The sequence below is a fragment of the Saimiri boliviensis genome, chromosome 11, assembly GCF_048565385.1.
Source record: "Saimiri boliviensis isolate mSaiBol1 chromosome 11, mSaiBol1.pri, whole genome shotgun sequence".
Classification (NCBI taxonomy): Eukaryota; Metazoa; Chordata; class Mammalia; order Primates; family Cebidae; genus Saimiri; species Saimiri boliviensis.
Window position 1 is genome coordinate 49,666,450 of NC_133459.1, and position 23,016 is coordinate 49,689,465.

General features: G+C 50.9%; 1 protein-coding gene across 7 annotated transcripts in view; it reads right to left on the reverse strand.

Moving 5' to 3' along the window:
• Positions 1-23,016, reverse strand: part of TTC39A (tetratricopeptide repeat domain 39A) — a 56,827-nt gene that overhangs the window by 17,549 nt on the left and 16,262 nt on the right. For 5 of the 7 annotated variants that reach the window (XM_010349200.3, XM_074380800.1, XM_074380802.1 and 2 more), the window contains exons 2-8: positions 16,654-16,758; positions 7,175-7,306; positions 6,518-6,594; positions 5,618-5,685; positions 3,630-3,694; positions 857-956; positions 45-110 (exon numbers count right to left, since the gene is read on the reverse strand). In XM_010349200.3, the coding sequence (XP_010347502.2) occupies positions 45-110; positions 857-956; positions 3,630-3,694; positions 5,618-5,685; positions 6,518-6,594; positions 7,175-7,306; positions 16,654-16,758 (613 nt within the window). The other 2 variants (XM_074380804.1, XM_074380803.1) reach the window with 2 other exon arrangements.

Consider the following 23,016-nt stretch of genomic DNA (forward strand, 5'->3'; position numbering starts at 1 on the left):
TCTGGGGCTGAGCAGGTCAGGGGTGCTAGAAGGCAGGTGGTTACCTTGTTTCCTGAAAACCCCACAAACTCCAGCAGCCTCAGGATCCTAGTCGGAAGCATGGACAGTGTCTGCAAGAAAGGAGGCAGTCAAGCATGTGAAAGTACCCCAGAGGAGGCAGGGGCCACCCCCACTGTCCCAAAGCTTGCTCTTTAACAGGCTTTACCTGGAGGAGAGAGGACCACCCCACTACTTTTGGAAAGACCCCTGGCCACCTAGGGCCCTGAGGCTAACTCTTCCCTGGAAAGCTCCTCCCCTCTTGATCTGGCGCAGTTTTCCCAGTCTTCCTGCTCCCTCTGGCTAGAAGCCCCTCCCCAGCTGGGAAACTCCTAGGGGCCCCTTAGGAGCCAGCACAGATGCTTGCCCCCTCCCATGGGAAACCTTCCCCCACTTCCAGGAGGAAGACTTAGTTCTCTGGCCCCTCTAAGTCATCAGCTGGTTTCAGGACTGTCTCCTTCCCTGTCACTGGTAAATGTTTAACCAGCAGCTCTCCAGGGCAGAGAAAGCCCTGATTTATTGTGTGTGCCAAGGTCAGGTGCTGTGAAGGCTCCACTAGGGTGGATATCAAGCTACCGGCCTGACTTGGGAAGAAATGGACCGATGGACTCTCTGGAGCTGGCTCCAGTGCCCACACCACCCCCACCCCGGCTGTGAGTCCCTGAAGGCTGGCCACACGTCTGATCACCTCTGGATCCTGGTGCCTGGCACACAGCCAGGTGCAGGGGCAGTAGGCATTGACCACACCTGAGTCAGGGACAGAAGGGGAGACAGCTAGAGCCAGGCGCTGTGGAAATGGGGGAGGGGCACTCCCACTCACCAGGTTGAAGGCCCCCACACCCAGCTTCACTCCTCCTTCAAAGTGCCGGTGGTTCTCGCCCTTGCAGTATTGTGAGGACTGGACAAGGCTGTCCAGCTCCCTGCCGAGAGATGCCAAGTCCTGTTTCAGCCACTGCTGGGGGTGGGGGTAGGGGCTGGGCCTGAGGTAAACTCCCTAGTGGTGGATTCATACAGTTCTGGTGATCCTGTGAGCTGATATTTGAGGAATTTCAAACCCCATCTCCCCCACCATGATAACACTCCTCACCCCTGATTTCAGCCATATTGGCCCTGTCGTAGTCTGCATGGCCAGCTTCTGGGCATTTGTTCATACTCCAAGTCCTGTCTAGAACAGGCTTTCTCAGCCTCTGAACTGCTGACATGTCGGGCTGGATGATTCTTTGCTGGGAGGGGCCCCAGGGGAGCTGTCCTGTGCATTGCAGGATGTTGAGCAGCATCCCTGGCCTCTGACCACCAGATGCCAGTAGCATCCTCTCCCCAGCTGGACAATCAGAATGTCTCCAGACACCACCAAATGTCTCATGGGAGGAAGTCACTCCTATCTGAAAACCACTGGGCTAACCCAAACACCTCCTCCTTTAGGAAGTCTTCCTGAAGTCTCCTGGTTGAAACTCAACTCTCTTTCTCTTGATTACCAACTGCACAGAGCCCCAGCAGAGCTACTTGGGGCAGGACGGCAGGACAGAGGCTTTAATGATGTGTCTGCCTCCTTCCTGGGCTGATAGCATTTTGAGGGCTTTCAATTAGCAAGCTTGAGGCTTCTCTGGTGCCAGACACTGGAAAACAGCAGGGACCAAAGCCACCAAGCCATCGCCCCCACAGCATTCCCACTTTAAGTGACAGACCACCCCCCCTCCCCAGTGAGTCACTATGAGGGTGATAAGAGGCTCAAAGGAGAATCCTTGGGCCTGACCTCATCTGGGAATAGGGAAGCCTTCCTTGAGGACGTGACATTTGAACTGAAATCTGGTGCGGAAAGCCCAGTGCAGAAAGTGTTTCTGACAGAGGGAATAGCATGTCCAAAGGCCCTGAGGTAGGAACCGCCTTGACATATTTGAAGAACTAGGGGAAAGCCCAGGGGTCTAAAGCAGAGTGAGGTGGGAGATATGGCAAGAAGGGAAGGGGTGAGCTCCCAGGACGGACTCGGCAACGACCCAGGACTTCTTTCTAAGAGCAAGAGGAGCCTTGGGAGTTGGCAAGGGGTGACCTGACAAGGTGTGTGTTTTGGCAGCATCATTCTGGCAGCTGGTAGGGAGACTGAAGGGGCCAGAGCCCTTGTCTGGTTTTTCTTAAAAAATTCTAGCATAGGGCCCCAAGGTAACATGATGTCCACAAGCTATATGGTACATTATACCCTAGGAATATCTTGTAACAAGTTCATGATATCCCTGCAGGGAAGGGATTCAATGGGGAAGATAAAGATGATAAATAGTCTCAAATCAACTTTCCTTTTTTTTTTTTTCTGAGACGGAGTCTTACTCAGTCACCCAGGCTGGAGTGTAATCTGGGCTCAATGCAACCTCTGCCTCCTGGGTTCAAGCAATTCTCCTGCCTCAGCCTCCTGAGTAGGTGGGATTACAGGCATGGACCACCCTGCCCCGCTAATTTTTGCATTTTTGTAGAGACAGGGTTTCACCATGTTGGCTAGGCTGGTCTTGAACTCCTGACCTCAAGTGATCCGCCAGCCTCAGCCTCCCAAAATGCTGAGATTACAGGCTTGAGCCACCATGCCTGGCCTCAAATAAACTTTTAATGTAAATCAGTTTGTTTTTTTTTTTTTTTTGAGACGGAGTTTCACTCTTGTTACCCAGGCTGGAGTGCAATGGCACGATCTCGGCTCACCGCAACCTCCGCCTCCTGGGTTCAGGCAATTCTCCTGCCTCAGCCTCCTGAGTAGCTGGGATTACAGGCACGTGCCACCATGCCCAGCTAATTTTTAGTATTTTTAGTAGAGACGGGGTTTCACCATGTTGACCAGGATGGTCTCAATCTCTTGACCTCGTGATCCACCCGCCTCAGCCTCCCAAAGTGCTGGGATTACAGGCTTGAGCCACCACACCTGGCCTAGAAATAAGTTTTAATGTAAAACTTATTGAAGTGAGATTTGGTTTTCAGAGCTTTTTTTTTCTTTTTTTCTTTTTTTTTTTTTTTTGCTATAGGAACCATAGATAAGGGATTATTGGATACAAACGCTCTGGACTGAATCTTCATTCATAAACTCGGCCTGTGCCTGGCCCAGTTTGAATGTCAGGGATCCAGAAAGAGCATGGAAATTATTTTGGCATGCAGAGAACACCTACACACACGCATGCATATGTGTATGTGTGTATACGTATACCTTTCCTGTGTACTAGAGGGGTCAAAGAAGGCTTCACCGGGAAAATGGCATTTGGACTGGGCCTTAACAGATGTGTAGGAGTTCTGCTGCTGTTCCCCAAACAGCTGTTCTTGTAGCTGTCTCCCTGCCCCCACCAGACCACCCTATGCAGAATCTGTGTCTTATTTTCCTCAGCAGAAGGTCTGATACAGAGCAGGCACTCGAGGGACCAAAGGGAACAGACACAGCCAGAAAGCCAGGGGAATACTACTCCAGGAGACCGAGGTGCTGAGGGCACGGAAACCTGCTGACGTCAGCAGTCTAGGTTCCGGCCTCGGTTAGTACTCTTCTCCTCCCACAGACCCACCTGAGGTGGGCAGCATACGGATGCCGTGGCCCAGAGCCTGCCCACACATGGATGGCCAGCCCCACTCACTTGTAGGTCTGGTAGCTGTTTCGAACTTTGATGCCGCCCTTGATGAAGCTCACCATGTTCTCGTCCTGCAGAAGGAAAAGATGCTGACAGCCTGGCCCAGGTGGGCAGCTGTAGGCATGAGAGGGATCCTGCAAGGCTCTGGGCCTGACTACCCCTCCCTGTGAGGAAGCTTATCCTCCCCTGGGGGGATAAGGTCGGAGGTCAGCCAAACCAGGCCTCCCTGCTCCTTGGCCCAACAAAAACCTCTAAAATGCTCAGGGCTGGACCAGCCTCCCATGTGTACCTACTATGTGCTTAGAGAGAGGCCTGGAGGGGCAGCGCCCAGTGATTAACAGTGTCTCCCTCTAGGTGGAAGGACTGTGAGAAAGGAGGGGGATGCTTGTTTTTGGATTGTTTGTGGTTTTTACAACAAGCACGTATTTACCACATTTATAAATTTAAAGCTTCATTGCCTACAGCCCGCCGTTCACCGTGTACACCCAACGGAAACCAATGGTCAAGGATTGCGAAACTCAGTCACCTTCGGGAATGTTCATAGCACCATTGTTCATGATAGCCAAGAACCAGAAACAGCCCAAATGCCCACCAGCAGGAGGACAGACAAACAGACTGCGGTTTGTTCACACAGGGAAATAACACACAGTCACATAAGGCTGGGTGAAGAAAGCAAGACCCGCACCGCTTAGGAAGCTAAACACAGCTGAAACATCACAATATGCTGTTCAGACAGGGGTACGAAGTGGAGAAAGCTATTTTTAAAAAATAGGGTAGGGCCAAGGTGGGCGCATCACTGGAGGTTAGGAGATTGAGACCAGCCTGGCCAACATGGTGAAACACTGTCTCTACTAATAAAAATACAAAAATTAGCCTGGCATGGGTGGCATGCACCTGTAATCCCAGCTACTTGGGAGGCTGAGGCAGGAGAATCACTTGAACCCAGGAGGTGGAGGTTGCAGTGAGCTGAGATTGTGCCACTGTACCGAGATCCTGCTACAGCACTCCAGCCTGGGTGACAGAGTGAGACTTTGTCTCAAAAAAAAAAAAAAAAAAAAAAAAAATAGGGTAGGGACCAATAAACATAATACTCTAAGTAGTGATTCCCCTGTTGGGTGCATGGACAGGTGAGAAGGAACCCCCAGGGTGAGGAGAGTTATCGCCAGTGTTCTGTCCTCCAGGCGGGGGTGGCGTTGGGGGGTGTTCATTATTTGTAAAAATGTAATAAGCAAACAAATCAAAATGTCATTTATGGTGCAATCATTACAGCGAATCCTAAGGCAAGGATTAGAATTAATCCAATCCTAATCTCCCGAGGTTAATTTCATAGCACCCCAACACTAAAATGCATTTAACCAGCATCCCAACACTAAAATGCATACGTCCCTCTCCTGCTAAATACACGTATATAATGATGATGATATGTTCTCATTATAACCCAGGCTTTCAGGCAAAACCATGAAGTGGTCATTCTCATCATTCTCACTGTGTGATGAGGAGACTTGGGCACCAACTTCGTCAGACCTAAGTTCCCTGCTTATCATTTGTTGATCATGTGACTTGGGAAAGTGACCCCTCTCTTCTAAGTCTGCCCTTCACAGGCCTCTGTGGTGAAGATTAAATCACAAATGTAAATGTTAGCAAAAACAAACTATAATGTGTGTAAGGTATGGAAAAACTACATACCTGTACCATGTGCACAAAGTCTGATAGATCATAGGTGCTACAGTGCTTGCTGAATGAATCAAATGGAAAGCAGACTTTGAGACAATGCCTATCACCCCCATGTGATCCTTAGCAGGAACCGCAGCAGTCACACAGTGCAAACAGCATCCTGGTCATGGTGGGAGCGTGTGTGCCCAGGGGCAGGCATGTGAAGGACGAGTCATGACGGCTACAGGGGAGGGGTCACGGTTGCTCTAGGGGATGGGTTGTGGTTGGACATGGAAACTGATCTTCTGAAATCCCAGCCTCCTTGTACAAGCGGACCCTACCTGCAGGAAGGTCAGGGCTGCTCGCTGCAGCAGGCACTCTGCATAGCAGACCTCAGCATGGATTTCCTCTGTGGGGAGAAAACCAAAGCCCCGTGGTCTCCTGGGACTCTAGGCAGGAGGCCTGGGTCAAATCCTCATACCCCCACTTCCCCAAAAGCAAAGGGAACCTATGTCAGCCCCTCTCCTGTCCCCTGCCTCGTCACCCAGTGCTTCAGAGCACTTATCATTGTCCCCAGAAGCTAGCTCACACGCCCCCCTCCCCAGTCTTGTTCTCTTGCTCCCCAAGCACCACTGCAGGTGCTGTGCACCCAGCAACATCAGATGTATTCTGGGGCGCTGGAACCTTCCAGGGCTCTTGAGGAGGGTAAGGCCACTTTCCCCCACACTGCAGAGCCCCTAATTGCTTGTGGTCAGCCACTGCTGCCTCCAGGATAGCTTCGTGTGGTCATGGCACAAAGACCTGGATGGACCATGACAGCCCAAACCACCTCCTCTCATGTGGTCAGCATCTTGTCCCAGGGACTCGGCTACTAAAACCACATTCCCCTCTGAGGCCCATGTGATCACTAGGATAATTAAATCAGTAAACTTAACTGCATAAACAATTCTAAACACCCGTTGGCCTTAGGAGCAGAGCCCTGGCCTTGTGACAACCTTCCCTTTTCTTGACCTGCAGGTTCTCAACCAGTAGTGCCATCACATAAGTGGGTCTCACCTGCCCCCCACACCCTCACCAGGGAGCCACGCCTCAAAAGGCCCCAGGTCTGACCCATGTGTGTCCTGGCATGGACACCAGGGACCGGCCCCCTAGGTGATGACAGGGAGGATAACTGCCCCTTCCTGGGCCTGGAGCTGGCCGCCTGGCCTAGCATGGCTGAGAGGACGCCCTGGACGCCACACCTTCAGTGAACTGGCCCAGCGTGGGGCGGTGCACCAGGCTGCTGAAGGAATCTGTTACGGAAGACTTCCTCCGGTGCCTGCAGAAGAAAAAGAGGGGTCCCACGTGAGGATGAGGGAGAGGCCACACTTGTGTCTGCCCCTCTCTGCTATACTCTAGAAAATTTCTGGAGAGACAGCTAACAGAAAGAACACAGGCTTTGGGGTCAGGCAGAAAAGGTTTGATGTTCTGGCAAAAAAAAAAAAAAAGTCACTTAAATTCTCTGAGGCTGTGTCTTCACTGGTAAAATGAGGGCAGTTACCACCTGATCAGTCCTGGGGCTCAGTCTATAAAGCCCCAGGCCAGGTGATGCTGCTCCTGGCAGCTCCCAACCTGTCCCACCTTTGGGTTCCTCTCCTTAATGTCTCTTGGTGCCCCGCCTGGCCTACACTCCTGCCCACCCAAGTCTTGCTGCCTCCTCCTCTAGCTTGTCACCCTGGTCCCTAAAAGCTGCCCAGTGACTGGCTTGGACAACATAGCTCCTGAGGCAGGGCCAACAGGGACCGCTCTTAGCACCTGGGGACACAACCTCGTAGCCAAAAGCAGCAGTGCGAATGGGCCAGGGCGACAGAAGGGTGGGCCTCCCAACCTCTCATCCCTGCCCCCACAATGCCCCCAACCTCTGACACAGCAACTGTGCCTCCTTCATCATGTTGCCGGCAAGCAGGATGTCCTGAGGGTCAAAGGTCATCATGGCCTGCATCTCCAGGATGGTGGCATATGTCAGTGAGTGGTACATGCTCTCCTTGGTTCTGCCAAAGAGAAGGGACATTGAGAGCACCACCTTGCAGAGCCCCAGAGGCAGCTGGGCCTGGGCAGTTCATCTCTACCCTCCTCCATTCAGCAGTGAGGTGGGGGGACCAGAGGTCCAGGCACAGGGAGGGCCTTGGCCACGTCCGATCCTCTCACTGCTACTCAAAAGACCTGGGATTCTGTTTCCGGCTTGCCTTCTTCCTGCTGAGTGGCCCTAAGTGACCTACCAGATTTGAGCCTCAGTTCCTCATTGGCTTTGTAGGGGTGGTAGTAGCATGGCCACCGTGTGCACTGAGAAAGGGTTTAGTGCGTGTTGAGCCGAGGCAGCCTTTCCCTGCACCCAGTGCCGCCCTCTTGCCTTCTGCCCCCACCTCCTGCAGGCTGAGCCCAAGTCCTGTCTGTGAGATCTGTTTAGCCCAAACCCCAGCCCTGGGCTGCCCTCGAGCCCACTCCCTTGACTTCCTCACTGGCCACCTGCTGCCTCCTCCCACTCCCTCCCCTCATTTGATCATGGTGCCCGATGGTTACACCATGGTTACCTTCCTATGGCTTCCACATCCGAGGAGATCCTGCCAGGGCTGACGCTCCATGAGACGCAAGCCCTGCCCACCTCTCCAGCCCTCTTGATGCCTCTGCTCCCCACCCACCCCCATCTGGTCACATTTAAGATTGCACCCCCAGCCACACTAAACCACACAGATCTTCCATGAGAAAATCCCATATTTCCCTCCTCTGGGCCTTTGCCCAGGCTGTCCCCTCAGATTGAAATGTCCTTCCTCGGCTGGGCGAGGTGGCTCACATCTGTAATCCCAGAACTCTGGGGAGGCAAGGAGGGAGAATTGTTTGAGCCCAGAAGTTTGAGACCAGCCTGAGTAACACAGTGAGACCCTGTCTCTAAAAAGTAATAATAATTTAGAAAAAGAAAGAAAGAAAGAAAGAAAGAAAGAAATGCCCTTTTTCTACATCTCCTGACATATCTGTCAAAGCCCTCAAATGCCTCCCAGGCCACTGGGAATCCAGGCACCCTCCTCAGGGACTCCATCTGTAACTGAGGCATGGGCCACACTGAACTGACGTCAGCACAGGCTCAGCTCTCTTCAGACTGTGGGCCTCTCAAGGACAGAGCTTTGTGTGACTCACCTCTGTCCTCAGCACCAAAGTCAGGGCTGAGCCAAGGTGGCCTCAGGAGTCTCCAGCCTCCCAGCTCCTCCACCACCCCAGGCTCCCCAGCTGAAAGGTGTGTTGCGGGCAGAGGGTGGCATTTAGTCCATCACATGGAGAAGGCAAGAGGCAAGGAGGAATGGGAACAACGCCAGGTCCTCTCTATGTGAAGGGAGTCACTTAACGTGTCTGGGCCTAGATTTCTGCTTCTGCAACACGGGGATGATAATGCCAGCCTGCCCGGATCCCTGCGGGCTGTGGGACGACTGGGAGAGCCTTTACTCCCTTCCCCAGGTCGCCTTGTGAATTATTTATGAAGCTCCTCAGTGCCAGGTGTATGCTGGGAACTTCAGAGGAGAGAGAGATGACTAAGGTTTACAGGCTGTTTGTTTGTAAAATCATGTGACTTTACCTTTTCCTGCTTTTCCTTTTCATAAAACACTCGTAAATTAAGTTACTTCTGGGTGATGCTCCTGTGATCCTTGAGGGTCAAAGGAAGGAAACAAAGGCTGCTCCCGGCAGCCGGGGCACTCTCTGGACGCTCCCAGGCCTCTGCCAGGACTGCTTCACCTGCAGGCAGTGGCTTGTGGGGAAGAGTGGGCTGCTCAGAGTGGAGGCCAGAACTAGGCTTCAGAGCCCCTCAGACACAGGTTGGTATTGGCTTCACCAGCTACCAGCTGTGTGACCTGGCACGTATCCTGTCACATAGCCTAACTGAGTCTCTAGTTTCTCCCTGCAGAAGGAAAACTGTAACTCTTCTCCCCCATGGTTTTCTGTGTGGCTTAAATAGAATACCCAGGTCAGGGGCCGCTGCACCAATGCTCAGTAAATGTGAGTCCCTCTGTGTCCTGTGTCACTTCTCCACATAAAAATCTTCTCCTTGAGGAGGGGCTTCCCTGGCAGCACACAGACCCATTTTCCAGATGACACCCCCAGCCCCGGGCCTCTCCATCTCTCAAGCTCTTGCCTCTCTCTTCCTGTCCCACTGCAGGTCTGAGGCCTGGGACTCAGTGCCACCTGCCCAGCCCCACCTGTGGAACCTTGCCTGGTGCTGGGCCCAGAAGAGGGACAGCCCCACCCGGTCAGCTGGCAGACAAAGTGGAATTTCTGGTCTGAGTTTCCCAACAGGCACCTATGGGTAACAATACTAGCCCCTCCCCAGCCTATCACCTGGAAGACCCCAACTCTAGCCTGAACTGGGAAATGGGGTACAGAGGGATGACAACTCTCAAACCTCAGGCACCCTAAGTTTAGCTTGTACCCCACAGGTTCTTATCTGCATACATATCATCCAGGATGCTAGGAACAATAGTCCTCTCACTCCTGAGCTGTCCCTTCACTCTGGGACATGTCTACTGGGGATCCCACCTTCTTGGGCCCAGACTAGCTGTCAAGATGGGGAGGGCACTGGAAGGCAGAGGCAGTGCCTTGGCCTCTCCAAGTCTGCCCCTTCATGCTCACTGAAGCTCCCCCTACTCCCCTTTCTGGTCCTATCAGACCCCACTTCGTTGCCTTCCTCTCCAGCCCAAGCTGCTTTTGTGGACTCCCCTCCCCCAGTCCGCTGTCCATCGCCCTGCCCTCTTCCTTCTGGGACCTGCCTCAGCTCCTCCCACTCCAGCCAGGCTGAGTGTCTCCATCTCTCAGATACACCAGACCCTCACTCACTGCCCAGCGCTTGCACAGGCTGTTCCCTCTGCCTGGAAATACCCGCTCCATCTGGCTGACTCCTTCTCATCCAGTCCCTCTCAGTGTAACTGTCACTTTTTCCAGGAAGCCTTCCAGGGCCGCTTCACGGGTGTGTGATCTATGCCGTTGCACAAGGCCTGTGCCTAAAAAAGGCCCATGCTTGGTTTAATTCTCTGCTGTCATTGTCTTTAAATTCTTAATAATATTTGAACAAATGACCCCCAATGTTATGTGGCAATGAGCCCCAGGAACGATGCAGTCTCCTGACCAGTCCCTTTCCCACAGGAAGTGGGGTCCCTGTGTAGCTCTCGGCACCCCTGACTGCTTGTTTCACCATTTCCCTGCTGAACCCTGAGAACGGCCCACGTCTTGCTCAGTCAGGAGCCCCAGCACCCAGCACACTGCCAGGCCCAGGAGGGCGCTCACAGGCTGTTGCTGAATGAACCAGTGACAGTTGCCCAACCACCCCCATCCTTTGAGTCACAGTGTGAACTTGTTTTCATCACACAAAATGGCTCTGCTTCTGGAGTCTTAAAGGATGCCACCCCTCTCCCAGCCACAGCCCCCCATACCTGCCCATACTGGCTTGTCACTCTCACTACCCCATTCTCCCTCCTCCAGCCTGTCTCCTCTTCCTGACCGCTTAGCCTCATGTCCACATACCAGTCTCTCTCTCGTCAGCATATTCAGTGCCAAGCCTGCCAACCTTCTGCTGAAACCAGCTAGGAGCCCAGCTCAGGAGCCATGCAACTGTCTACTTTCTCCACACTGCCACAGTAATGCCAGAGAAAGCCGCCCCCTACACAGGCAGACACATGCTGGGCTGGGGCCCCAGCCTCTGCCAGGCCCAGCATCCTGCCCAGAAACACCTTTTCCCCTCTCCTTGTTATCCCTGCAGCATCACCTGGCCCCTCGCTCTCCGCAGGTGACCTTGCCTTTTCCCGCAGAGAAACCCCAGAACACTCGAGGGCACACCCTGAACTCACTGCACCCCCACCCCACCCCCAGTGCACCCTTTCCACCTCCTTCACTCCTCGTGGTAGGGGGAGGCAGATGTGAGGCCCCGTCCAAGGTAAATGCCGCCACCCAAGGGGGAGGGCAAACCACGCACACAGCAGTTGGTGTGTGGTCTGTGCAGCTCAAGGACCTGAATCCAAATCCCACTCTGCTGTTTATTAACCATGATCATATAATTCAAGAAAACCAAAAGCAATAGACTCCATGTCCCAGAGACAGTGCGTCAAGTCAGACTCAGTGCGAAGTGAAATACACTAGAAACAGAGATAACACTACTCAAACATGATTTATGGAAAGCAGAGGAGAGGCTGGGAAGGGAGCTTGGAAAGCCAGATGCCCCACTTGGAGCCAAAGAGGAGCACCATGCCCCATTGCATGGGACCAGGACAATTAAACGAGACAATGTGTGTTCAGTGAAGAACAGTGAATGACACTGGACCCAACATCTTCTGAAGCTTTGGTGGCCATCGGTGAGGAAGGGAGGCTGTTTTCTAGCAAGAATTATGTTCTCTAGACCCATGGTTCTCAATGGGAGTGGCAGGGTATCCCCACCCCCAACGTGAGGACATGTGGCAATTTCTGGAGACATTTTGGGTTGTCACAGGTGGTACAGGGGGAGTGTGCTACTGACACTACTATTTGAAGAAAGGCTGTTAAACTAAAAAAGAAAGGGCTGGGTGCAGTGGCTCAGGCCTGTAATCTCAGCACTTTAGGAGGCCAAGGCAGGTGGATCACCTGAGGGCAGGAGTTTGAGACCAGCCTGGTCAACATGGTGAAACCCCATCTCTACTAAAAATGTAAAAAATTCACTGGGCTTGGTGGCACACACCTGTAATCCCAGCTACTCAGTGGCTGACGCAGGAGAATCGCTTGAACCTGGGAGGCAGAGGTTGCAGTGAGCCATGATCATGCCACTGCACTCCAGCCTGAGCAACAGAGCGAGACTTTGTCTCAAAAATAAACAAAGAAACAAAAAAAATTCAAAAAGAAGGAAGGAAGGAAGGAGTGAAGGAAGGAAGGAGGGAAGGAAGGAAGGAAGGAAGGAAGGAAGGAGGGAGGGAAGGAAGGAAAGAAGAAAGGAAGGAAGGAGGGAGGGAGGGAAGGAGAAAGGGAGGGAAAGAGGACAGAAGGAAGGAGAAAGAGAGGGAGGAAGGGAGAGAGGAAGGAAGGAAGGAAGGAAGGAGGGATCGATCCTTTTCTGGAATAAGGCAAGGGCTGAGAAACTGCACTGCTTCCCATGTGAGGTAACAGGTGGCTCCATGGGAAGACTGGATTCCTGGGTGTCTCAGAACGAGGTTTCCTTTGGGGGTCCTGAGAGCTGTAGGACTCCTGTTAGAATGCCCTACTGAGGTGAGGGGGCCACAGAGGGAAAAGCCCCTTCACCCTGTGGCAGGGACAGCTTGAAGACCCAGGTGCAGCCACAGCCTCTGCTTTTAATATTTTCTCCTATGTTTTGACTCCCTTTTGTTGGCCCCAAGTCTGCAGGACAGTTAGTAGATTGAGGCATGGTTTGGTCTTAGCTGGGTGTCAGTGGGTGAGGAGAAACGCTGGTGTCTGTGCTTGGGGTGCAGGACAGGCTGAGCAGCTGTGGCCTGGGCGGCTGCAAGAGGATGACCATGGTCTGGCGTCCAGGCTTAAGTGGACCCAAGCCTGGAGCTGAAAAGAGGGGGACTAGGGAGAGTAGGTGGCAGAAATGATTTTCCAGTGCAAGAGGGTGACCATGGTCTGGGGTCCAGGCTTGAGTGAGGGACAGAAAATGACCAGGGGAGAAGCAGGAGCTGGGGAGCCTTCCAAGAAAACTGGAAGGGGACCCTGGACATTCCAAGACAGAGCAGGCTGCAGCTGGGCCTTCCTTAGGCCATAGCCACACTCTTGCTGCAGACCCTGACCCACCCAGCCTGACCCCCTCAAGCCAGGACCTTTCAGAGGGTAGGAGCGAGGTGTGGAGACTGCCACTCGAGGGACTTGTTGTGATCATCATGCCCTGGAACCTCTACCCCAGCCTAGAAGCTGGGTCACTGACTCTAGACGGGGGAAAGATGGGTCCATCAGGTCTAGAGAAACTGAACAAGTCAGGCCTGGGGACTTGTGGAAGCCAGTCCCCCAGCCTCAGCATTCACTTTTCCTTGGGGCTTGGGTGCAGAGGACAAGCTGGAGCTGAAAAGAGGGGGACTAGGGAGAGTAGGTGGCAGAAATGATTAGACCCCAGCCCCCCAGCCCCCAGTCTCACAATTCAGGCTGTGGGGCTCTCTGTCTAGGCCGAGGAACAGAGGATTCCTCTCTGGAGAAGCCAAGCCATCCTGGTGCTGACACTTGGGGGCCAGTTCTCTGCCAGATCATCCAAAGCCAACCCCACCAACTACAAGGCAGCTTGGCACAGACCTTCCAGCTGACCTTTGTGTGAGCTCAACCTTAAATAGGACCAGACAGACAGCCGGGGATTGTTAGGTTTTTGAAGAAAGTACCCCATGAGAGGAGGATTTCCCTCATTAAAAGACTGCAGGAACACTAAGAAGGCCAAATTATGCAGAAAAAGAATGAAACATTTTAAAGAGGAATAATGGCCGAGCGCAGTGGCTCATGCCTGTAATCCCAACTTTGGGAGGCCCAGGCGGGCAGATCATGAGGTCAGGAGATCGAGACCATCCTGGCAAACATGGTAAAACCCCATCTCTACTAAAAAATACAAAAATTATCTGGGCGTGGTGGTGTGTGCCTGTAGTCCCAGCTACTTGGGAGGCTGAAGCCGGAGAATTGCTTGAACCCAGGAGGCGGAGGTTGCAGTGAGCTGAGATTGCGCCACTGCCCTCCAGCCTGGCGCCTGGAAACAGAGCGAGACTCTGTCTCAAAAAAACAAAAAGAATATTCTGTGACAATAATAAGAAGAAATACTTTATTAGATACTTAATACATGCCAGGCGCTGTCCTAAGAACCTCATATTCCAAATATAGATATAAAGAAGTTAGTGTACCATAAACCAAGAAGAAGATGTTACAGGGAAAAAGAACATTCAGAGAATAAAGAATACCAGGAAATTAATTATATGATTAGAGAGATAAAGAAGTCAACAGAAGGAATTAATGAGGAGAGTGAGGAAATCTTCCAAAAATCAGAGGGGGAAAGAAAGATAAAGCAATGGGAAAAAGGAGAGTGGGAAGGAAGAGGCTCAGAAGAGGACTGACCCAGGGGGTGGAAAAGGCGAGTTAAAGAAAGCCCAGGAAAGATAAACAAGATGGAAGAATCATACAAGAGCATTTCCCAGAACTGAGAGCCCATGTAGCAATTCAGAATAAAAAAGACTTCATTGCCACACATCATGGTAAAAGTCCAGATTTACAAGAGCCAATCTCTGGAGAAGGAGAAAAGATCACATACGAAGTGAAAAGAATTAGGGTTCTCACAGCTACAGTAAATGCCAGAACACTGAAGCCAGGTAGTCAAAGTTCTTAGGGAAAAATGTTATATTTATGCAAGTCTTTCTTTTAATTTTTTTTTTTTTTTTTTCCAGACAGAATCTTACTCTGTCACCCAGGCTGGAGTACAACGGAGCGATCTCTGCTCACTGGAACCTCCACCTCCCAGGTTCAAGCAATTCTCCTGCCTCAGCTTCCCAAGTAGCTGGGATTACAAGCACTTGCCACTATGTCCAGCTAATTTTTGTATTTTTAGTAGTGACAAGGTTTCACCATGTTGGCCAAGCTGGTCTCGAACTCCTGACCTCAAATGATCCACCTGCCTCAGCCTCCCAAAGTGCTGGGATTACTGGTATGAGCCACTGCGCCCAGCCTTTCTTAGGAAATTTCTATAGGACATTCCCTGGCAAACAAGGGGGGACACAAGAGATAAGACCTGGAATCAAAGAAACGGGAGAGAAGCAAAGGAGCTCCAAGACGCAGCAGGGAGAGGCCAGAAGACATGTCTGTCCTCCCGAGGACAGGTTTCCAGGAAAATGGGCAGGAGGGAACTGAGCACTTGATAGGTTTCAGCATTTGGGGAAAAACTCACAATAAGATGATCTGATGGAGTGGTTATAAAAACTTAAGGATACATGTTTAGCATATTAGGCCAATGGGAAAAGCAAGACAATTATTAACTCTAGAAGGAAACAGTCTCACACATGATTTCCTTTGCAATGAGCATTAATCACAGAGGTATGGTTATGTAAACATTGATTATTTCTTTATTTTCTTTTTCTTTTTTTCTTTTCCTTTTTTTTTTTTTCTGAGGCAGGGTCTTGCTCTGTTGCCCAGGCTGGAGTGCAGTGGTGCACAAGATAATAGCTCACTACAGCTTCAACCTCCTGGGCTCAGATGATCCTCCCACTTCAGCCTCCCGAGTAGCTGATAATATAGACGCACACCAGGACACCTGGCTAATTATTTGTATTTTTTTTTGTAGATACGGGTTTCACTATGTTGTCCAGGCTAGTCTCAAACTTCTGGGCTCAAGCAATATACCTGCCTCAGCCTCCCAAAGTGCAGGGGTTATAGTCATGAGCCACCAGGGCCAGCTAAACACTGATTATTGATTTACCCCAATATTGTGATATAATGACAAGAGGGGGATGAAGGAAGGGAGACATGGCAGGGGTGTAAGAAAGCTAAATTCTCATCTATCAATATAGAAGGGTTTGTTGTTGTTGTTGTTGTTGTTGTTTGTTTTTTGTTTGAGATGGAGTCTTACTCTGTTGTCCAGGCTGGAGTGCAGTGGCACGATCTTGGTTCACTTCAACCCCTGCCTCCCAGGTTCAAATAATCCCCCTTCCTCAGCCTCCTGAGTAGCTGGAATTACAGGCACGCACCACCACACTTGGCTAATTTTTTATATTTTTGGTATAGACAGGGTTTCGCCTTTTTGGCCAGGCTGGTCTTGAACTCCTGACCTCCAGTGATCTGCCTGCCTTGGCCTCCCAAAGTGCTAGGATTACAAGTGTAAGCCACCATGCCTGGCCCAATAGATGTTTTAAAGTAATAAGGAAGGGTGAGTTTTATGGTATGTGTATTATATCTCAATTTTTAAAATGGAGAAAAAGTGGTAAGTAAAAAAAAAAAAGGAGTATACACACATTATTGATTTGTATTTACAGAAACATGGCAGTGAGCAGCCCTCTTTATTGCCCTAAAAATCCCAGGAAAGCAGGCAACCTAAAGTCTCTAGTGCTTTGGGGGAAAATAAAAAAAGGAGTTGTGTGAGAGCTGGCAAAGAAGAAACTCCAAGTGGATTCCTCCGGAACAAGTAATGAAGTGTGAAGAACCCTCAACAGCCTAAGGAAAAGCAAGTCACAGTGACCTTGGAGAGGGCCTGGCTGCATGTAGGTGGTGGGATAGGGAGCCTGAGCCATTTTTATGGGACTTCTCAGTGGTCATGATGATCCAGAATGCCCTGGATCACCATGACCACTGAGAAGGGTTTCTCTTACACAAGACCTCTGGTTCTCCCTGTCACGCACACCCCCGACCCCAACTGGGGCCTAAGCCTCACCTGGGCTTGAGGTAGCTGAGTGCTTCTGAAAACTGGTTGGTGAGGAAGAGGTCCAGGGCGGTCATGCACTCGTCCAGAGCCTCGTGGAGGCTGCTCTCGGGAGTCCTGGAGAAAGAGATGCGGGACATGATGCAAGGGCCCTCCAGCCTCTCCTGGCTGGGACAGAACCTCACAGGGCTTACTCAGCCTCTCTGGCCAGCCTTGGGTGCCTGTCACAAGCTTCTCCAGGCTGCCACTCTGTACTGAGACAAAGGGACAATTTGGACCCACCTCTTGGTGTTCCCAAGGATAGGAGGGGGAGCAGAAGGGAATGTCACCTGAGATCTGATGGAGGTTGGGGAGAGGCCAAGGGCAGGGTGCAAGGAGGTCTCAGGAATAAATGATCTTACCCTCCACAAGGGTAAAGGGAGTCTTTGTGGCCCTTCTGACCCATTGGGCTCTGCTGCCCCCCAGGGGGGTACAGCCCACCCACTAAATCCCACAGTCCCTTCCTTCCTCCTTCTTCTCCAGGCCTCCTCCCTCCCCGAGGCCTGCACTCTAGAATCCCAGACGTTGTCACAATGGACTGCAGGGTCAGTGGCCCCATACGAGAGGCCCAGGGCCTTTCAAATTCACTTTGCCAATGGCTCCTCCAGAACCCTGGGACCTTTCCAGTCCTCACGCTTCTCTATAGCTTTTACCACCCTCTGACATGATATATTTTACTTATTTTTGTGTTTATTGTCTGCCCCCCTCCACTAAACTATAAGCTTCCAGAAAGCAAGTATCCGGTACAAAGCAGGCTTTTAATAAATGTCTGTTAGGTGAATGAATGAATGAAGAGTCTAAGGCTAGAAAGCAAACCCCTGACTTTTCTGGGCCTCAGCTTTCCCATATAAAAATGAGAAATGAAACTAAGAGATCCCAGAAGCCCTGTCTATTTGATATTTTGATAATGCCTCTTCTCAAGGGGCCTCCTTTGAGTGAAAGAATGTTCCAGAAAAGGGCTTGATGATCCCCTGAAGGGAAATCCTATTTTCCAAAAGTTAGTTCAAAGAAATTCCCTCTCCACCAGGTAAACTCCTACATATACCTTAAGGCCCAGCTGCAAAGTCTCCCATTCTGAGATGCATCAGCAGCTCTTCCCAGACAATTTGAAATATGTTTCTTCCTTTTTTTTTTAAGATGGAGTCTTGCTCTGTCGCCCAGGTTATAGTGCAGTGGCACGATCTCGGCTCACTGCAACCTCTGCCCTCTGGGTTCAAACAATTCTCCTGAGTAGATGGGATTACAGGCGTGTGCCACCACACCCAGCTAATTTTTGTATATGTAGTAGAGATGGGGTTTCACCATGTTGGCCAGGCTGGTCTAGAACTCCTGACCTCGTGATTCACCCACCTCAGCCTCCCAAAATGCTAGAATTACAGGCGTGAGCCACCACACCTGGCTGTGTCTTTTTCAAAATTGAACTCTTGTTCATTCTTCCAAATCTGTTCTCCCTCAATCTTTGCCTTTCTTTTCTTTTTCTTTTCTCTTTCTTTGTTTTTTGGTAGATATGGGATCTCACCATGTTGCCCAGGTTGGTCTCAGCGAACTCCTGGGCTCAGGCAATCCTCCTGCTTCAGCTTCCCAAACTGTTGGGATTACAGGTGTGAGACCATGCCTGTCCGCAATTTTAATAAACAACACTCCTCTACCCAGTTCCTCAAGCCGAAAATCTGATGGTCATCTTTGCCACATAACTTGCCTGGCCTCTGTCATCCCCTCCATCACTAAACCCCATCAGTTCTACTTACTGACTTTTTTTTTTTTTTTTGAGACAGAGCCTCTGTCGCCAGGCTTGAGTGCAGTGGCGCAGTCTTGGCTCACTGCAACCTCCACCTCCTGGGTTCAAGCGGTTCTTCAGCCTCAGCCTCAGCCTCCTGAGTAGCTGGGACCACAGGCACGTGCCACCACACCCGGCTAATTTTTGTATTTTTAGTATAGACAGGGTTTTACCATGTTGGCCAGGATGGTCTTGATTTCTTGACCTTGTGATCCGCCCACCTCGGCCTCCCAAAGTGCTGGGATTACAGGCGTAAGCCACCACGCCCAGCCCCCTTATACATTTTAAGCATAATTCTTTCTATTCTATATCTCATACTTCTAGCATTTTAGACTCTCAGGGAAACTAATTCTGCTCTTTCTTGTTTCTGGTGCCTGCTGCTCACAGTGGCTTATTTCCTTTTGTGTTTTGTAATTATATTACAAATTCATGTTTGGCGAATACAGAGGGACTGTGGGACAGGACACATTGCTCCAGGAAGGATTTTTCATTTACTTTGGCCAGGTTCCCCGGGGAACTACCACTCTGAGACTATTTAAGTTACTTTTTAAGTTTGTGGTTTCCGGGACCACAAAGGTAGTAGTATGCCATCAAACCCAAAGTTTATTCGATGGCAGACTGGTATTTATAACTTTTTAGGGAGTCTTTTTTTCCTCTCCACTAGAAATGCTGTCTCCCCTTGCTGGTGGGGTGGGCCTTTTTTCTAGCCAATACTCCTATTCACTGAGTGTAGCCCTTGGAGGGTCCCAGATTTATGTGTTGAGTCGGGGAATGCTAAGTTGCAACTCCTCAAACTGTAACTGTGTGGGCCCAAGACCTTATTTCCCATCCACAGAGTGGCCGTTGAAACTCCTGGTTTTAGGTTTCTGAAATGTGTAAATACCCTAAGGCTGCTGTGGCTTCATCTTATTTGCCAGCCTGACTTCAGTTCTTTCTTCACTCTTGGCTCAAGGGGGTTTCTGTTACTTCTGTGGGAGTGCAGGAATGCACTTTTTATTTTTATTTTTACTTTGAGATGGGGTGTTGCGCTGTTGCCCAAGCTGAAGAGCAGTGGTGCAATCTTGGCTCACAGCAACCTCCTCCTCCTGGGTTCAAGCGATTCTCATGCCTCAGCCTCCTGAGTAGGCTTAAAGTCACGCACCACCACACCTGACTCATTTTTTGTATTTTTAGTAGAGACAGGGTTTCACCATGTTGCCAGGCTGTTCTCAAACTCCTGACCTCAGGTAATCCATCCACCTCGGCCTCCCAAAGTGCTGGGATCACAGGCGTAAGCCACTGCGCCCGGCCAGGAATGTCCTTTAAAGGATGTTTGTTGTAACTCATCCCAGCCTCTAGGTAGTTTCTTTGAGGAAGAATGTTGGAAGCATTATTTCCCCTAACCTGTCTCTTCCATCATCTCCAAAGATACGTCTTTAAAACCCAAATCTAACCATGTCATTTCTAAACTTAAAATCCTTCCCTGGCTTCCTACTGCTATTAGGGTAAAGGTCAAGTTCATTTCCATGGCCTAAAAGGGCCCACCTGATGCTGCCCCTGTCCCTCTCTTCAGAGGCTGGAACAGTGTCTATCTCTTTGTGCCCAGGGCATAGCCTAGTGACTGGTATTCAAGCCATTCATCTCTGTTAGATGAATCAATGAAGTGGCAGTACGTACTGCCTGGGTGTTCAACTGTCATTCTCTCTAACTGCTCTCAAAATGCCCTGTGAAATGGGATTATTACCCCCCCACACACACACCTATTGCAGATGGGGAAACCGAGGCACAGAGGACAGGTAACTTGGCTAAGGTCACACATCCAAGCATGGGTTCTAACCCAAGTTTCTGCCTGAGTCAGTGCCCATCAGCTTAGCCCAGAGAGTCACGTCCATTGCTGTGGTTTATGCCAACCTCTAAACAATTCCAGACCCAAGAGTCTGCCCCCGATTTCTGTACACACACGCACCCCTCACCACCTCCATCCCCCACTGGCGAAGACATTCTGTCTGCTTGGTCTACCTGGAGAGAAAGATGCAGGGCCAGATGGACAGACAGTGCAGAGGTGCACATCCCTCCCTCAGCAGCCCCGACACCTCTTCTGCTTAGCTGGGATAAGGCTGTCTGCAGCATCTGGGGGTGAGCTGAGCCCTGGGCTAATTTCCTCTCTCCTTCCCTCCTACAAGCACCCATGAATCTCGTGCTCTAGGCTATGCCTGGGACTGGGCTCTGGGGACAGAGAGAGTGGACACTGACCTAGGCCTGCCCCTTTAGGAGCTCACAGCCTACAGGAGACAGGCAGACAGGGCAGTGACAGCCACGGTGATCAAGGCTGTGATAATGGGAGTCACTGGGGGCAGAAGGGGCCCAGAAGACACCTCTAACTCAGCCTGGGGCACTGAGGAGGCTGAGTGGAAGGAGGATGGCACCAAGGAAGATGCCACGGAACTGAGAACAAGGTGGAGAAAGAAGTCTAAGACGGGGAAACAGCATGCACAGGGCTGGAGGCGGGCGCTACAGTTAGGAGGTACAAGCATTCTGGAAGGGCTTGGAAGACAGAGGCTCTGGAAGGCCAGCTAAATGGAGGGGTGAGGCCAGAGTGGCTGGAGAGCTCAGGAAGCCTGGAGACATCAGCCCCATTTGACTTAATAATAGCATTAACAACCACCCATCACCACAGAGAGATTAGCTCTTCAAGTTATCTAAATTGATGACTGCATGATTTCACTCAGTCCTGCCAGCAGGAACCCTTATCTGCCTTTGACAGATAAGGCAGGGAAGGCAGTGAAGACAGGAACACCGTCAGGCTCCTCTCCGGAGGCTGGGAGAAGACAAAAATGCATTCTGTGGAAGCAACGGTGCCAAACCTTTCCCCTCGCCTGGCTCAGACCGAGCTACTTCTCCACAGGCTCCCCCTGGGTCTTCAAGACCTTTCTTTTCCCAGGACACCTTGCTGGACCAGGTGACATCTAATCCTCAGCGATGGTGGGTGACGTGGCGTTGGGGAACCGAGGAAAGGGATGGGGAGAAGAGGCGCTGGGCTGGATGGAACAGAGCTGGTAACCAATGCTAGGAGCTCTGGCACAGGGGTGGGGGCTCTCCCCTTCAGATCCCACCCACACTGAGGCCCGAATGAGAAGGGAGCTAGAGGGCAGGAGGGAGTGTCAGGTAGCCCAGAGCCACCCCCACTCTCCCGTTCCCTCCCACTTCTCTACTACAGTTGGCCTAGACTGCTACTTCTGGGTCTCATAGGGAGATCCAGGTAGAGCTGGGAAACCCTCAGTTCCCACTGAGAACAGAAAATCCTTCTACCTCCATCCTAGTCAGGGAGACGTGGGTGTGGGGTGGGTGAGGTGGCGGAGCAGTTGCTCAGGAGGCCAACTGCAGTCAGAGCTGGATTTTAACCCCTTCTCCACCGCTGAGGGGAACTTTGGCTCAAGGCGTGAAATAACCTGTCCATGGGGATCTGCTGCTTCCAAAGTGACCTTCCTAAATTGCAAAAATGATTGTGACTCTCCTTCTAAAGAGTCCCCTTTAGCAGCACATAAATGTGTGATGGAATGATGTGGTATGACCTTATGCAGTGTGGCCTTCGCGAGTTCTGAAAGCAGACAACCCTAGACTCAAGCTGCAGCTATTCCTTGCTGGATAACCTTGGGAATGTTCCACACCATCTACGAGCCTCCATTTCCTCATCAAGGAAATGGGAATGACAGTACTTCTCTCCCGTGGTTTTTGTGAAGAACGACTGACTATGGAAAGCACAAGAGTACTCAGAAAATGTGAGTAATTATTATTTTTTCTAAAATTATGTATTGTCATTTTTTTTTGAGAGACAGAGGTTTGCTCTGTTGCCCAGGCTGGAGTACAACAGCACTATCTGGACTCACTGCAACCTCTGCCTTCTGGGTTCAAGAGATTCTCCTGCCTTGGGCTCCCGAGTAGCTGGGATTATAGGCACCCACCAGCATGTCCGACTGATTTTTGTATTTTTAGTAGAGACCTTTCACCATGTTGTCCAGGCTGTTCTCAAACTCCTGATCTCAAGTCATCCGCCTGCCTCACCCTCCCAAAGTGCTGGGATTATAGGCGTGAGCCACTGCACCTGGCCTTGTCATCATTTCTTGATCAAGCAGCACTGACTTTATGATGAAACTAAATAACTTTAAAAGATTGAGTGGGCCAGGTGTGGTGGCTCACACATGTAATCCCAGCACTTTGGGAGGTCAAGGCAGGAGGATCGCTTGAACCCAGGAATTTGAGACCAGCTTGGACAACAAAGCAAGATCCTGTCTCTTATTTTAAAGATCGAGTGCACATATCCAACAACCCAGCAATTCCACTACTAGGGGACATCCTAGTGAAACACATATGTGCAAAGAACAATCATACAAGAATATTCACTGTCTGAATAGCAAAACACCGGGAACACCTCGACATCCATCAAGAAGGATAAATAAATGGAAGTGTCTACATAGGGCGGTATATCACACATCACGGCAAGTGGGACAAGAGCTGCAGGATCAAGGCTAGATCTCAGAAACCAGAAGTTGAGTGTGGAAGCGCAAACTGCAGCATGACAC